The sequence below is a fragment of the Ornithorhynchus anatinus genome, chromosome 4 (genome assembly GCF_004115215.2).
Source record: "Ornithorhynchus anatinus isolate Pmale09 chromosome 4, mOrnAna1.pri.v4, whole genome shotgun sequence".
Lineage (NCBI taxonomy): Eukaryota > Metazoa > Chordata > Mammalia > Monotremata > Ornithorhynchidae > Ornithorhynchus > Ornithorhynchus anatinus.
In genome coordinates, this window is record NC_041731.1 from 134725055 (window position 1) to 134742871 (window position 17817).

At 48.3% G+C, this 17817-nt stretch overlaps 1 protein-coding gene across 2 annotated transcripts in view; it reads right to left on the reverse strand.

Annotated features, from left to right (window-relative positions):
* The window catches only part of CFAP99 (cilia and flagella associated protein 99), a 109896-nt gene that overhangs the window by 54406 nt on the left and 37673 nt on the right, over positions 1-17817 (reverse strand). For both annotated transcript variants that reach the window (XM_029062119.2, XM_029062120.2), the window contains 3 exons: positions 11181-11293; positions 9204-9378; positions 4275-4355 (listed from right to left, as the gene is read on the reverse strand). In XM_029062119.2, coding sequence (XP_028917952.1) covers positions 4275-4355; positions 9204-9378; positions 11181-11293 — 369 coding nt within the window. The remainder of the gene's footprint in view (positions 1-4274; positions 4356-9203; positions 9379-11180; positions 11294-17817) is intronic.

Here is a 17817-nt window from a genome sequence, read left to right on the forward strand (position 1 = left end):
AGTGCTCGGCACATAGTAAGTGCTTAACAGATACCAACATTATCATTTACATTTCCAACCCTGACCCTTCTCCTCTCAAGTCACATTTCCTCCTACCTTCAGGACATTTCTACTTGATGTCCCGCTGACACCTCAAACTCCATGCATCCATCACAGAACTCCTTTTCTTCCAATCCAAACCCTGACCTCCCCATGACTTCCCCATCACTGCAGACAGCACCACCATCCTCCCCGTCTCACAGGCTTGTAAGCTCGGAGTTATCCTCGGACTCATCTCTCTCACTTGGCTCACATATTCAGTATATCACTTAATCCTGTCAGTTCAACCTTCACAACATCCCTAAAATCCACCCTTTCCTCTCTATACAATCTACTACCATGTTAATCCAAGCATTTATCCTATCCTGCCTTGATTATTGCATCAGCCTCCTTGCTGACCTCCCCGCCTCCTGTCTCTCCCCACTTCATACTTTACTCTGCTGCCAGGATCATTTTTCTACAAAACAGTCCAGTCCATGTTTCCCCACAGCTCAAGAAATTCCAGTGGTTGCCCATCCACTTCCACATCAAGCAGAAATTCCTTCCCATTGGCTTTAAGACATTCAATCACCTCACCCTCCTATTCGTTCATTCAGTTTTATTGATTGAATGTTTACTATACGCAGAACACTGTACTGAGTGCTTGGGAAAGTACAATATAGCAATAAAGAGTGACAATCCGTGTCCACGGTGAGCTCACAGTCTAGAGGCGGGGAGAGAGATGTCAATACAAATAGACAGATATCAACATAAATAAATAAAATGACAGATATATACATAAGTGCTGTGGGGCAGGGAGACGGGGGAGATCAAAGGGCAAGTCGGGGTGACGCAGAAGGGAGTGGGAGATGAGGAAAAGTGGGGCTTACTCTGGGAATGACTCCTGGAGGAGATGGGCCTTCAGGAAGGCTTTGGAGGAGGGGAGAGTATTTGTCTGGGGGATTTGAGGAGGGGAGGCATTCCTCCAGGCCAGAGGCAGGAATTAGGCCAGGGGTCGGCAGCAAGACAGGCGAGATGGAAGCACAGTGAGAAGGTTAGCGGCACCAGAGGAGCCGAGTGTGAGGGCAGGAAGTAGAAGGAGAGAAAGGAGGTGAGGATGTAGAAGGAGAGAAAGGAGGTGAGGTAAGAAGGGGCAAAGGGTTGGAGAGCTTTAAAACCAATGGTGAGGAGTTTTTGTTTGACGCAGAGGTTGATAGGCAGCTACTGGAGATATTTGAGGAGCGGAGTGACATGTTCTGACCGTTTCTGTAAAAAGATAATCTGGGCAGCATACTGAAGTATGGACTGGAGTGGGGAGAGACAGGAGGTGGGGAGGTCAGCAAGGAGGCTGATGCAGTAATCCAGGCGGGAGAGGAGCAGTGATTGTATTAACGTGCTAGCAGTTTGGATGGAGACGAAAGGGTGGATTTTAGCCATGTTGTGAAGGTGGGACTGGCACGATTTGGTGATGGATTGAATAAGTGTGAATATGAGAGAGAGGAGTCAAAGATAACACCAAAGTTAAAGGTCTGTGAGACGGGAAGGATGGTGGTGCCATCTACAGTGGCGGGAAAGTCCGGGAGAGAACAGGGGTTGGGTGGAAAGATAAGGAGCTCTGTTTGGGACATGTTAAGTTTGAGGTGATGGGAGGATGCTCACGTAAAGATGTCTTGAAGGCAGGAGGAGATGCGAGACTGGAGAGAAGGAGGTAGATCAGGGGAGGAGATGTAGATTTGGGTGTCATCTGTGTAGAGCCTCAGGAGCAAATGAGTCCTCCAAGGGAATGAGTGCAGATGGAGAAGAGAAGGGGACCAAGAACTGAACCTTGAGGGACCCCCCCCCCAGTTAGGGGGCCTTACTCCCCTGCTTTTCTACTACAATCCAGCCCACACATTTCAGTCCTCTAATGCCAAACTACTCACTGTTCCTTGATTACTATGTGCCAGACTCTGTACCAAGAAGCAGCATGGCTCAGTGGAAAGAGCCCGGGCTTGGGAGTCAGAGGTCATGGGTTCGAATCCCAGCTCTGCCACTTGTCAGCTGTGTGGCTGTGGGCAAGTCTCTTAACTTCTCTGTGCCTCAGTTACCTCATCTGTAAAATGGGGGTGAAGACTGTGAGCCTCTCGAGGGACAACCTTCTGACCCTGTATCTACCCCAGTGCTTAGAACAGTGCTTGGCACACAGTAAGCGCTTAACAAATACCAACATTATTATTATTATTATTACTACGCGCTGGGGTGCATACAAGCTGATCATGTTGGATACAGTCCTTCTCCCACGTGGGGCTCACAATCTCAATTCCCATTTTTCAGATGAGGGAACTGAGGCACAGAGTAGTGAAGTGACTTCCCCAAGGTTACACAGACAAGTGGCGGAGCCACGATTAGAACCCATGACCTTTTGACTCCCAAGCCCGTGTTTTTATTGAGTGCATACTGTGTCCAGAGCACTGTAAGAAGTGCTTGGGAGAGTACAATACAATAATTATCAGACATATTCCCTGCCCACAACCAGTTTATAGTCTAGAGGGGGTAACAGACATACTCACTCCCTTGGTGAACTCATTCGCTCCCACGGCTTCAACTATCATCTCTACGCAGATGACACCCAAATCTCCACCTCCTCCCCTGTTCTCTCCCCCTCCCTTCAGGCTCGTATCTCCTCCCGCCTCCAGGACGTCTCCGCCTGCTGTCTGCCCGCCACTTAAAACTCAACATGTCTAAAACTGAGCTCCTTATCTTCCCTCCCAAATCCTGTCCTCTCCCTGACTTCCCCAGTCACTGTGGACGGCACGATCATCCTTCCCATCTCACAGGCCCGCAACCTCGGCGTCATCATTGACTCAGCTCTCTCATTCACCCCAAACATCCAATCCGTCACCGACACCTGCCGGTCCCACCTTCACAATATCGCTATGATCCGCCCTTTCCTCTCCATCCAAACTGCTACTTTGCGGGTACAAGCTCTTATAATATCCCAACTGGATTATTGTGTCAGCCTTCTCTCTGATCTCCCATCCTCCTGTCTCTCCCCGCTCCAGTCTAATCTTCATTCCACTGCCCAGATCATCTTTCTACAGAAACCCCCTGGGCATGTCACTCCCCTCCTCAAAATCCTCCAGTGGTTGCCTATCAACCTTCCCACGAAACAAAAACTCCTCACACTTGGCTTCAAGGCTCTCCATCACCTTGCCCCCTCCTACTTCATCTCCCTTCTCTCCTTCTATTGCCCACCCCGTACACTCTGCTCCTCTGCCGCTCACCTCCTCATGGTCCCCCGTTTGTGCCTGTCCCGTCGTCAATCCCTGGCCTACGTCCTACTGCTGTCCTGGAATGCCCTCCCTCCTCACATTCTCCAAACTAACTCTCTTCCCCTCTTCAAAGCCCTACTGAGAGCTCACCTCCTCCAGGAGGCCTTCCCAGATGGAGCTCCCCTTTCCCTTTGCTCTTCCTCCCCATTCCCCACCCCCCCGCCCTCTGCTCTTCCCCCTTCCCTTCCCCTCAGCACTGTGCTTATTTGTATATCTATTTATTACACTATTTATTTTGTCAATGAGGTGTATATCTCCATGATTCTATTTATCATGATGATGTTGTCTTGTTTTGTTTTGTTCTGTTTTGCTTTGTTGTCTGTCTCCCCCGTTTAGACTGTGAGCCCGCCGTTGGGCAGGGATTGTCTCTATCTGTTGCCGAATTGTACATTCCAAGTGCTTAGTACAGTGCTCTGCACATAGTAAGCGCTCAATAAATGCTAGTGAATGAATGAATGAATATAAATATAATAATGTGGGTATTTGTTAAGCGCTTACTATGTGCAGAGCACTGTTCTAAGCGCTGGGGGAGACACAGGGGAATCAGGTTGTCCCACGTGGGGCTCACAGTCTTAATCCCATTTTACAGATGAGGTAACTGAGGCACAGAGAAGTTAAGTGACTTGCCCACAGTCACACAGCCGAAAAATGGCAGATCTGGGATTCGAACCCATGACCTCTGACTCCAAAGCCCAGGCTCTTTCCACTGAGCCATGCTGCTTCTCAATATAAATATAAATATAAATATGAATAATGGTCTTTTGGCTCTCCCTGCTGAGGGGTGGAGTTCACCTACACGAGAGGCTCCCCCGGGGGCCGCTGGGCAGGTAGCCAGGCCCGGGACCCCCTCGGGTGACCGCCGTGGGCAGAGAGGGCTTGACTGGAATTGGGCACCGCAAATCGGACGGCTGCTTCTGGTGGAAGACTATCTCAAATGGCACTTACCTCGGCCTCGCGACGGTTTTTAAACTTCTTTTCTTCCAGGAGCTGCACTTCCTTGGGCTGCTTGTATGTGCTCGGAGGGACCTAGGTTGGAGCACAGAGGGATTCATATTAAAAACTGAAAACGTGCAGCCATTAATGTCAAGGCGATATACACTTGCGGTCAGTGGGAAGCAGCATAGCCTAGTGGATAGAGCCCAGGCCCGGGAATGAGCAGGAACTGGGTTCTCATCCTGGCTCTGCCATTTGTCTGCTGTGTGACCTTGGGCAAGTCACTTCCCTTCTCTGGGTGCCAGTTTCCACTTCTGTAAAATGGGGATTAAGACTGTGAGCCCCATGTGGGACAGGGACTATGTCCTACCTGATTGCCTTGGATCTACTCCAGCTCTTCCAACAGCGCTGAACACACAGTAAGTGCTTTACAAGTACATTATTAATAATAATAATAATCAGAATTAATCAATATTTATTTAACTCATCAGGCACAGTGTGCCCATAGGAAGGGCTAGACCTCGGCTTGCCCATAGAATCTGAGACCCGAGCCTGGGGTACAGTCATCCCAGGGTACGATCCACCTGGGGCATGGTCAAGAGGGCCCAGTTCAAGATGTTTGGGGAGGGAATGCTACATCTAGAAGACAAGACCCTGCCCTTGAGGAGCTTACAGTCTAGTGGTCTGGAGGAATCATTTAGTCAATCAATGGCATTTATTCATTCATTCAATAGTATTTATTGAGTGCTTACTATGTGCAGAGGACTGTACTAAGCACTTGGAATATACAATTCGGCAACAGAGAGACGATCCCTGCCCAATGACGGGCTTACAGTCTAATCAAAATGTTGGTATTAAGTGCTTACTATGTGCAGAGCACTGTTCTAAGCGCTGGGGTAGATACAGGGTAATCAGTTGTCCCACAGAGGGCTCACAGTCTTCATCCCCATTTTACAGATGAGGTAACTGAGGCCCAGAGAAGTTAAGTGACTTGCCCATAGTCACACAGCTGACAAGTGGCAGAGCTGGGATTCAAATCCATGACCTCTGACTCCTAAGCCCATGCTCTTTCCACTGTGCTTACTCTGTGCAGAGCACTCTATTAACCACTTGGGAGAATACAATATAACTGAGTTAGCAGACACATTCCCTGCCCACAGTGAGCTTACAGAAACTGCAGTAGAGCACACCCAGCTATGTGAAAATACGAGAAGGGGGCGTCCTCGCAGAATCTAGTATTAAGGGAAACGCACTGCCAAATGCATCGTGTCTGCTGTCGTGTACATGCTCAATTTTCTCCAACGCCGCATCAACGGTTACAAACATTTTCACACTGACGCTGCGTGCCGGCACAGAACTGTTTCCTCTGACACTGTGGCACTCCAAAAGGAAACTGATTCACGCTACTGGATGAACGTTTCTCAATCCCCCAGGAGCATTCTAGGCAGAACGCTTGGGAAAAGTCTGCACTGTGGCAGAGCTGAGGTTACCTCCTTAGAGGGCAGTTACAGGCCTAGCTTCATCCAGTGCCATGAATCAGCAGTATTTATTGAGTATCTACTGTCTGATCACTGTACTAAGCACCTGGGAAAGTACAGTCGTGTCCGTAGATATGACACCTTACGGAATTCCTGATCTGGCAGGACAGGCGCTAAAATCAATTACAGGTGGAGAGACGTAATGAAGATATAGAACATTCAGGCCAGGTTTCCCCACTCCTCAAGAAACTCCAGTGGTTGCGCATCCACCTCCGCATCAAACAGAAACTCCTCACCACCGGCTTTAAAGCAGTCAATCACCTTCCCCCTCCTATATCACCTCACTCCTCTCCTACTACAACCCAGCCTGCACATTTCATTCCTCGAATGCTAATCTCACTGTGCCTCGATCTCGTCTATCTTGTCACCGACCCCTCACCCACATCCTGCCTCTGGCCTAGAATGTCCTCCCTCCTCAAATCCAACAAACTACTCTCCCCTGTTTCAAAGCCTTATTAAAGGCACATCTCCTCCAAGAGGACTTCCCTGACTAAGCCCTCCTTTCCTTTTCTCCCACTCCGTTCCTTCTGCATCGCACTGACTTGCTCCTGTTATTCATCCCCCCTCCCAGCCCCACAGCACTCACGTTCACATCTGTAATTTACTGATTCATATTAATGTCTGTCTCCCGCTCTACTCTAAGCTCGATTTGGGCAGGGAATGAGTCTGCTTATTGTTATATTGAACTCTCCCAAGCACTTAGTACACTGCTTTGCACACAGTAAGCGCTCAATAAATATGACTGATTGAGACACGACTTCAGAAGGGCTTTGAAGATGGGGTCTTGCTGACCTTCCCTTGACAGTGATTAATTCATCACTCAGTCAATCAATGGCATTTATTGAGCATTTGTTATGTGCAGAGCATTGTACTAAATGATCAGGAGGGAACAACACAACAGAATTAGCAGACATGTTCCCCGCCCCTGACGAGCTTACAGTCCAGAGGGCCGGATGAGAGTGAAAGCCCCGGATGGTTCAGACTCTGGGCCAGCCTGGAAATGGAGCCATTTTCCAAGGGGTTGGCTGTGAGGTGGGAGGCGCGCGGAGCAGGGCCCAAGTCAGTCCATCCATTAGACCGAGAAGAAAAATAGCAGTTCGAGATGATCCTGCCAACCCTGCCCTCCACAAATAACCACAATACACACGGGAGCATTAGTGTCAAATTCTTCCCTTCCGAGAACTGCAGAAATTCCCGGCTGACGGTTGCATTATTCGCCCCTCTGTTGGCACTGGGTTGGAGCGTTTGGGTTCCAAGAATCTGGTCCCGGGGCTGCTCTCTGAGATCCAGCCAACTCCCCATCCAATCGGCCCCAAGAGAAAATCATCTCAGCGAGCATCCCCTAGTTCTAATCACTAAGCTCCTCGTAAAGGGGTGAAGGGAGAGTACAGCGACGATAGCCACATTCTGCTATCCACAAGTCCAGCTTTCGGTCCGTTGAATCCCGCCACGCTGGCAGGATCCCAAGCTTCGCATCAGGAACAGAGATGCGATGTAACGGGGCTGGGAGTGGGTCGTTAAAGCGATCCAGTTTTCCCCCCTTCAGAGTGAGACATCCTCAGCTCCGGGGATTTCAGGAAGGTAGAGGAGTAGGAATGGGGAATGGGGAGAACTGGTTGAAGTAGGGGGAGGGGGCCAAAGGGAGGAGAGGCCGTGAGGAGGGACAAAATGAAGAAGAGGGGGAGGGGAGAGGAAAACTCAGGAAATAGAACCAGACAACCAGTCATACACGCACATACACGCACCCGCCCTCCAGATAAACACACTTCAGGAGTCAAAGATAAGAGACAGAGAGAAATTCACACCCCTCGGAGCTCTACCAGACAAACTGAAGCAGAATGGTCTAGTGAACAGAGCACCGGCCTTGAAGTCAGAGGACCTAGGTTATAATCCTGGCTCTGCCACTTGCCTGCTGGGTGACCCTGGTCAAGTCACTTCACTTCTCTGGGCCTCAGCTTCCTCATCAGTAATATGGGGATCCAATACCTGTTCTCCCACCCTACGTATGGATGGTAGGTCCATACGAGACAGGGACTGTGTCTGGCCCGATAAACTTGAATCTACCCCAGTGTTTCATATTAATTAATTCATTCATTCAATAGTATTTATTGAGCGCTTGCTATGTGCAGAGCACTGTACTAAGCACTTGGAATGTACAAATCAGTAACAGATAGATATATATATAGGGCTCGGCGCACAGTAAGTGCTTAACAAATATTATTATTAATTATCATTAGTATTACCATTTTTCTCTATTCTATGTTCCCTCTCCCCATCCCTTCTTCTTCCTACACCTTTCCTACTTCTTGCACACTCTTTTCCCCCTTTTGAGTCCCTGAAATGACATAATTTTTGGTCTCATCACAGCCATCTCCTATTTATCCTGCAATTCAGCCTTTGGTCTCCCAGGTAATATAATGTTGGTATTTGTTAAGCGCTTACTATGTGCAGAGCACTGTTCTAAGTGCTGGGGTAGACACAGGGGAATCAGGTTGTCCCACGTGGGGCTCACAGTCTTCATCCCCATTTTACAGACGAGGGAACTGAGGCACAGAGAAGTTAAGTGACTCGCCCACAGTCACACAGCTGACAAGTGACAGAGCCGGTATTCGAACCCATGACCTCTGACTCCAAAGCCCATGCTCTTTCCACTGAGCCACGCTGCTTCTCTAATACCAGCTAATCAAGTTGGACAAAGTCCCTGTTCCACATGGGGTTCATGGTCGTATCCCTGCTGGACCCTGCCAGCCCACCACCCCCTGCCCTTAGTCCCTCAGGCTCAAGATAATCCAGGAAACAACCAAGAAACAAATTCAATCAGCTGTTGGAAGCCATTTATTCTCATGAAGCCATCGAACTCCCGTTCCTCTTTATTATGCAAGCATGAGAAGCCAGTGAAAAGCAGCGTGGCCTAGTGGCCGGGGAGTCAGAAGGACCTGGGTTCTCACCCCAGCTCCGCCACTTGTCTGCAGGGTGTCCTTGGGCAAGTTAGTGGAAAGAGCCCGGGCTTGGGAGTCAGAGGTCGTGGGTTCTAATCCCGCATCTGTCGCTTGTCAGCTGTGTGACTTCGGGCAAGTCACTTCACTTCTCTGTGCCTCAGTTACCTCATTTGTAAAATGAGGATTAAGACTGTGAGTCCCATGTGGGACAACCTGATTACCTTCCCCATGGCTTAGAACAGTGCTTGGCATATAGATAGTGCTTAACAAACACCATCAGCATTATTATTACTCTCTGTGCCTCAGTTTCCTCATCTGTAAAATGGGGAATAAGACCATGAGCCCCATGTGGAACAGGAACTTTGTCCAACTTGATTAGCTGGTATCTGCCCCAGTTTTTTGTACAGTCCCTGGCACAAAGTACTTAACAAATACCATTTTTTAAAAAAAGGTGGTCTACTCACCGGACGAGGCTTTTTCTGCTGTGGGATTGGCTGAGGGACGGGTAAACCCCGGGGCCTCGGGACCGTCAAATTGAACTCTTTGGGCTTCGTTACCTTTGAGGTCTTCAGCGACACATGGCGATTAGCCAATACCTCATCCAGGTAGTGAATTAGTTGTTGGACTTTTGGTTGCCATCTTAAAACAAAAGAGAATAATAATAATTATAGTATGGATCGGTCAATCAACCAATCGTATTTATTGAGCGCTTACTGTGTGCAGAGCACTGTACTAAATACTTGGGAGAGGACAGTATAACAGAGTCGGTAGATATAGAGTCTGGACCTGGGAGTCAGAAGGTCATAGATTCTAATCCTGTCTGCCCCTTGTCCGCTGGGTGACCTTGGGCAAATTACTTCACTTCTCTGGGCTTCAGTTCCCGCATCTGTAAAATGGGGATTGAAACTGTGAGCCTCACATGGGCCAGGGACTGTGTCCAACCCCATTTGCTTGTATCCACTCCAGCTCTCAGTACAGTGCCTGATACAGAGTGAGCACTCAAATATTCATTCGTATTTATTGAGGGCTTACTGTGCTCAGAGCACTGTACTAAGCACTTGGAAAGTACAATTCGGCAACAGATAGAGACAATCCCTACCCAACAACGGGCTCACAGTCTAGAAGGGGAAGACAGACAACAAAACAAAACAAGTAGACAGGCATCAATAGCATCAAAATAGGTAAACAGAATTATAGATATAGACACATCATTCATACAATGAATAGAATAATAAATATGTACAAATATACACAAGTGCTGTGGGGCAGGGAAAGGGGTAGAGCAGAGGGAGGGAGTTGGGGCGATGGGGAGGGGAGAAGGAGCAGAGGAAAAGGGGAACTCAGTCTGGGAAGGCCTCTTGGAGGAGGTGAGCTCTCAGTAGGGCTTTGAAGGGGGGAAGAGAGTTAGTTTGGAGGATGTGAGGAAGAAGGGCATTCCAGGTCAGAGGTAGGATGTGGGCCAGGTGTCGAAGGTGGGACAGGTGAGAACGAGGCCAGTGAGGAGGTTAGCGGCACCAGAGGAGCAGAGTGTGTGGCTGGACTGAAGAAGGAGAGAAGGGAGGTGAGGTTGGAGGGGCAGGGGGATGGATGGCTTTGAAGCCAAGAGTGAGGAGTTTTTGCTTCATGAGAAGGTTGACAGGCAACCACTGGAGATTTTTGAGGAGAAACGCCCTCAGCGTTTCTGAAGAAAGATAATCTGGGCAGCAGAGTGAAGTATAGACTGTAGCGGGCAGAGACGGGAGGATGGGAGATCAGAAAGGAGGCTGATGCAGTAATCTAGTCAGGATATGATGAGACATTTTAACAACAAGGTAGCGGTTTGGATGGAGAGGAAAGGGCGGATCTTGGCGATGTTGTGAAGGTGAGATCGGCAGGTTTTGGTGACAGATCGGATGTGTGGGGTGAATGAGAGAGCAGAGTCAAGGATGACACCGAGGTTGCGGGCTTGTGAGACGGGAAGGATGGTTGTGCCGTCCACAGCGACGGGAAAGTCAAGGAGAGGACAGGGTTTGGGAGGGAAGATAAGGAGTTCTGTCTTGGACATGTTGAGTTTTAGGTGGCGGGCGGACATCTGGGTGGAGATGTCCCGAAGGCAGGAGGAGATACGAGCCTGGAGGGAGGGAGGGAGAACAGGGGAGGAAATGTAGATTTGGGTGTCATCTGTGTAGAGATGATAGTTGAAGCCGTGGGAGTGAATGAGTTCACCAAGGGAGTGAGTATAGATATTACTATTATTATTGATAATAAGCTTACAGTCTAGAGGGGGATCTCTGGTGCCTCAAAAGGAAAAGGACAATCCAAACAGGCCCTCTCATGTGAATCACCCATCTCCTTAGAGCAGCAAGGAAAGGGAGTGTTGCCAAAAGCTAAACATTTTCAAAATATCTTGGTCATTATGACAGGACAACTTCGACAATCAAATGTGCTCAAGTGTTACTTACTTTAACAATGGATCAATCCAGTGCTGTTTTACAAACATGAAATCATATAGCTGACTCCACTTATCCTTGATCCACGTGTTCAAGTTCATGACATTGAAAAAGAACCTAAGAAACTAAGAAGACAATTTGCAAGTCTCAATTAGTGGCAAATCCAAAGCTTGGGGCCTGCCTGTGCCATGCTTTTAGCAACTGGGCAGCAAAATCAATCAATCAATCAATCAATCAATCAATCAATCAATCCCAGCTTTGATTATTTTCCTGGTAGGTGTATCCTATCTACAGCCAGCGTTCCATCATGGGAAGTTAGCCTTCCCCCATTATGGGAAGCAGCATGGCCTAGAGGAAAAAGCCTGGGGCTGGGAGTCAGAGGACATGAATTCTAATCCCAGCTTCACCACATACCTGTTGTGTGACCTTGGGCAAGTCATATCACTTCTCTGAGCCTCAGTTCTCTGATCTGCAGAATGGGATCTAATTATCTTGAATCTACCCCAGTGCTATTACAGTGCTTGGCACATAGTAAGTGCTTAACAAATACCACAATTATTATTATATTATTAGACTGTAAGCTCCTTGAAGGCAGGAATCATGTCTACCAGCTCTATTGTCCTCTTCCAAATGCTCAGTACAGGGCTTTGTACTCAGTAGGTGCTCAGTCAATAATCTTGACTGATTAATTGATGCTAAGGCTGCAAAAAGGAAGTCGGTGTCAAATAATTGTATTGATTAATAATAATAATGTTGGCATTTGTTAAGTGCTTACTATGTGCAGAGAACTGTTCTAAGCACTGGGGGAGATACAGGGTAATCAGATTGTCCCACGTGAGGCTCACAGTTAATCCCCATTTTACAGATGAGGTAACTGAGGCACAGAGAAATTAAGTAACTTAATAAATAATAATAATGTTGGTATTTGTTAAGCGCTTACTATGTGCCGAGCACTGTTCTAAGCGCTGGGGTAGACACAGGGGAATCAGGTTGTCCCACGTGGGGCTCACAGTCTTAATCCCCATTTTACAGATGAGGTAACTGAGGCACCGAGAAGTTAAGTGACTTGCCCAAAGTCACACAGATGACAAGTGGTAGAGCCGGGGTTCGAACCCATGACCTCTGACTCCAAAGCCCGTGCTCTTTCCAGTGAGCCACGCTGCTTACACAGCTGACAAGTGGCAGAGCCGGGAGTCGAAACCACGACCTCTGATTCCGAAGCCCAGGCTCTTTCTACTGAGCCATGTGTGCAGAGCACCATAGTAAGTGCTTGGGAGAGTACAATATAACAATAAATGGATACATTCTTTGCCCACAATGCGTTCACAGTCTAGAGAGAGAGACAGACATGAAAATATAAGAATACATTACAGTGTGTACATTACTGCTGTGGGGCTGGGAAGGGGGTGAATGAAGGGAGCAAGTCAGGGCAATGCAGAAGGGAATGGGAGATGAGGAAAAGCGGGGCTTAGTCCGGGAAGGCCTCCTGGAGGAGATGGGCTTTCAATGAGGCTTTGAAGAAGGGGAGAGTCATTGTCTGTCGGATATGAGGGAGGACGTTCCAGCCAGAGGTAGGCGTGGGCGAGAGGTCGGTGGTGAGATAGATAAGATGGAGGCACAGTGAGAAAGTTGGCATTAGAGAAGCGCAGTGTGTGGGCTGGGTTGGAGTAGGAGAGTAGCAAGGTGAGGTGGGGGATGCAAGGGAAATGCTTTAAAGCCAGTGGTGGGGAGTTTCTGTTGGATGGGCATCCACTGGAAGTAAAGGCCTTTGGGCAGCTCAGGAATCCTGGCCTGGATCAGCCACTCTGAGTAGGGCAGTGCCTGGATGGCACCCTGGCACCCTGTGGTCTTTGATAAGGGACGTAATAATAACAATGATAATGGTATTTGTTAAGCGCTTACTATGTGCCAGGCACTGTACTAAGCATTGGGGTGGACACAAGAAAATGGGGTTGGACACAGTCCCTGTCCCATGTGGGTTCACAGTCTCAATCCCCATTTTACCGATGAGGTACCTGAGGCCCAGAGAAGTGAAGTGACCTTGCCCATGGTCACACAGCAGACAAGTGGCAGAGCTGGGATTAGAACCCATGTCCTTCTGACTCCCAGGCCCGGGCTCTATCCACCATACCATGCTGCTTCTCGTTGGTCCCAGCATCACTTGGAAGACAACAGGATCTCCAAGTCTCCTTGATGGCCCCTCCCTGGCATACCACTGTCAACCCACTGGCTCACACCACATCAATTTGCTTTACTGTGCCCCCTCCAGAGGGAGGTTGCTCTGAAATGCAGATCCCCCTCTTCCCCCTAACCCTCCACCTCTCCCGGCCCTCCCTTCTTCCTCTCTTTCTTCCTCCTCCTCCCCTCCAGCAAACCGTAACCACAAACAACCCCATCCATGGTGCCCAGAGCTGAAGGGCCAACAGGGACCCCGCTGCCCTCAGGAACTTGGGCAGCCCCTCCACCACTGCTGGGGATTAGGAAAACACCCCAGCCCCTTGCCATTGAATCCCTGGCCTCTAGACTGTAAGCTCATTGTGGGCAGGGAATGTGTTTATTGTTATATCGTACTCTCCCAAGAGCTTAGTAATAATAATAATAATAATAATTATGGTATTTGTTTAGCACCTAAGTGCCAGGCACTGTTCTAAGCGCCGGGGTGAATACAAGCAAATGGGGTTGGACACAGGCCCGGTCCCGTGGGGGGATCACAGTCTCAATCCCCATTGTACAGACGAGGTAACTGAAGCACAGAGAAGTTAGGTGATTTGCCCAAGGTCACACAGCAGAGAGTGGCGGAGCCGGGATTAGAACCCATCACCTTCTGATTCCCAAGTCCAGGCTCTGTCCTCTAGGCCATGCTGCTTCTCAGTCCAATGCTCTGCACACAGTAAGCGCTCAATAAAGACGATTGAACGAATGCAATGCTGCCAAGATTTCCACACTCCAGAATTCCAGATGCCAGACTGCCCTGTGCCAGAGCCGGGCCCAAACGCTACCCTACTTGGAGCAGAGATGTGGAAAGATCAGTGATGCTGACCGGTGCTGGGAGAATGGAACGGGTCAGATTCCTTCTGGCGGAGGTATTTATCACCCAGGGAATACCACACACCACCCGGCAAACCGAGAATCGGTTTTGCTTCAAGGGGAGACAATTTCAGCAAAAGAAATCTGAAAATAGAATTTTGGAGACCCGGAGTGTCAGCGCAGGGAGGCAGGGCTACAGTCTATTTCCAAAAAGTGGGAAGCAGCTCCGGACATTTCAGGATCATTGCAAGTCAGCTGTTGTCTATGCTCCTGAAGAGCTGGGGCCTTGTTAGTGGTGAACATACTTTTTGCGGTGCTTCCCTGTCCCCTCAAGTCAGAAGATTGTTTCCCATGACAGTCATTAACATTCAACCTCTGTGGGAAATGACAACAGACTGGTGTGACCTTAGGTGAGTCACTTCACTTTTCTGTCCTTCAGTTTCCTCATCTGTAAATTCAATCAGTCAGTGATATTTCTTGAACATTTACTGTGTGGAGAGCACTGCACAACTATTTGGGAGAGTACATAACAAATTTGGTAGTCACGTTGCCTGAAATTAGACTGTGGGCTTCACGTAGGACAGGGACTTTGTCTAACCTATCTTTCCTATTGCTTGGCACATAGCGAGCACTTAACAAGTACCACATTCATTATTACTGTTACTATTATTATTGTTCACTCATTCATTCAATAGTGTTTATTGAGCGCTTATTATGTGCAGAGCACTGTACTAAGCGCTTGAAATGTACAATTTGGCAACAGATAGAGACAATCCCTGCCCACTGACGGGTTTACAGTCTAATCTACTGTTGGACTCTGATATTGAGGGAACATTCATTCATTCAACTGTATTTATTTAGCTCTTACCATGTGCAGAACACTGTTCTAAGTACTTGGGAAAGTACAATTCAACAATAAACAGTGACACTCCCTGTCCACAATGAGCTTACAGTCTAGAGTGGGGGAGACAGACCCCGATACAAATAAATGAAATTGCAGCTATGTACATAAGTGCTGTGGGGCTGAGGTGTCCATCCCCTTGATTCCATTTATTGCGATTAAGTTGTCTTGCTTTTTTGTCTAACTCCCCTGATTAGACTGTGAGCCCGTCAGTGGGCAGGGATCGAATTGAATGAATGGGGCTGGGAGAGGGGATGAACCAAAGGAGCAACTCAGGGAGACAAAGAAGGGAATAGGAAATGAGGAAAAGCGGAGCTTAGTCTGGGAAGGCCTCTTGGAGGAGATGTGCCTTCAATAAGGCTTTGAAAGTGGGCAGAGTCACCGTCTGGAGGATTTGAGGAAGGAGGGAGTTCCAGACCAGAGGCAGGACATAGACCAGGGGTTGGCAGGAAGACGGGTGAGGTCAAGGCACAGTGAGAAGGTTAGCACTAGCATACAGACAAATATCAATCAAACGGTGTTTAAAGAGTGCTTACTATGTTCAGATCACTGTACTAAGCATTTGGGAAAGTACATATATAAAAGAGTTGCCCACAGTGAGTTTAGAGTCTAGAGGAGGAGTATGAAATATGAAATTCAGAATGAGATACCTCTTCTTCCAACTGCCCTGAAGTCGCCCTACTGAGAGCTCACCTCCAAGAGGCCTTCCCAGACTGAGCTTCCCCTTTTCCCTCTGCTTCCTCTGCTCCCTCTCTGCTCCCCCTCCGTCCTCTGCTCCCTCCCCCTTACCCCCTTCACCTCCCCTCAGCTAAGCCCCCTTTCCTTTTGCTCCTTGCCCCCTCCTTTTCCCTCCCCTCAGCACTCTGCTCATTTGTATATATTTTTATTACCCTATTTATTTTGTTCATAAGGTGTACATCCCCTTTTTATTACCCTATTTATTACCCTATTTATTTTGTTCATAAGGTGTACATCCCCTTTTTATTACCCTATTTATTACCCTATTTATTTTGTTCATAAGGTGTACATCCCCCTAGAAGCAGCGTGGCTCAGTGGAAAGAGCATGGGCTTTGGAGTCAGAGGTCATGAGTTAGAATCCCAGCTCTGCCACTTGTCAGCTATGTGACTGTGGGCAAGTCACTTAATAATAATAATAATAATAATGTTGGTATTTGTTAAGCGCTTACTATGTGCCGAGCACTGTTCTAAGCACTGGGGTAGACATAGGGGAATCAGGTTGTCCCACGTGGGGCTCACAGTCTTAATCCCCATTTTACAGATGAGGGAACTGAGGCCCAGAGAAGTTAAGTGACTTGCCCACAGTCACACAGCTGACAAGTGGCAGAGCTGGGATTCGAACTCATGAGCCCTGACTCCAAAGCCTGTGCTCTTTCCACTGAGCCACGCTGCTTCTAGGGGGATGTACACCTTATGACTTAACTTCTCTGTGCCTCAGTGACCTCATCTGTAAAATGGGGATTAAGATTCTGAGCCCCACATGGGACAACCAGATTCCCCTGTATCTACCCCAGAGCTTAGAACAGTGCTCTGCACATGGTAAGCCCTTAACAAATACCAACATTATTATTATTATTATTATCCCCTTGATTCTATTTATGGTGATTATGTTGTCTTGTTTTTGTCCGTCTGTCTCCCCGTCATTGAGCCCGTCATTGGGCAGGGATCATCTCTATCTGTTGCCAAATTGTCCATTCCAAGCACTTAGTACAGTGCTCTGCACATAGTAAGCACTGAATAAATACCACTGAATGAATGAAAGGCCGCAAAAAGTTCCACTGCCCTGAAATTTCTCAGGCTTTTTGGAGCTTCCCTGGGAGTCCTGACTTGGTGGAATCCTCAACAGACAAATCCTTCAGGCTTTCTGGAGCTCTCCCCAGAGCCCTGAAGTGGTGGAGTCTTCTACAGCCCTAGTCGGGAAGGGTGTCAGGGTTATCGGACCAAGAGCCAGTGGCCTTTGGTCAGCTCTCCGGTCCCCATTTTGTCCTGGGAAATGGGGGTGAGGTTCTTGGCCTCTCCTTCACAGGGAGAGGTGAGGGAGATGAGGTTTTTTTTATCTTTTTAAAGGTATTTGCTGAGCACTTACTATGTGCCAAGCTCTGCATTAAACACAGGGGTAGATACAAGATAATCAGGTTGGACACAGTCCATGTCCCATGTGGGGCTCACAGTCTTTGCCTGTATTTTACAGTTGAGGGAACTGAGGCACAGAGAAGTGAATAGTAATTGATTGTAATTGTGGTATCTGCTAAGCTCTTACTATGTGCTAGGCACTGTACTCTGTGCTGGGGTGGATACAAGCAACTTGGGCTGGATACAGTCCCTGTACTAGGTAGGGTTTACAGTCTTAATCCCCATTTGGCAGATGAGGGAACTGAGGCCCAGAGAAGTGAAGTGACTTGCCCAAAGTCACACAGCTGATAAGTGATGGAGCCGGAGAACCCACGACCTCTGACTCCCAAGCTCGTGCTCTTTCCACTACGTCACACTGCTTCTCCAAACGAATAAGCTCATTGTGGATATGGAACATGTCTACCCACTCTGGTATGCTGTACTCTCCCAAGCGCTTAGTAAATGCTCAGTAAATACGATTGATTGATTGATTGCTCTGTGCAAGGGGACGATACAGCTCAATTCAAAGGGCAGCTGCTGGACGGATGGATGTCCTCAAAAGCACTCAATCAATCGAATTTATTTATTCAT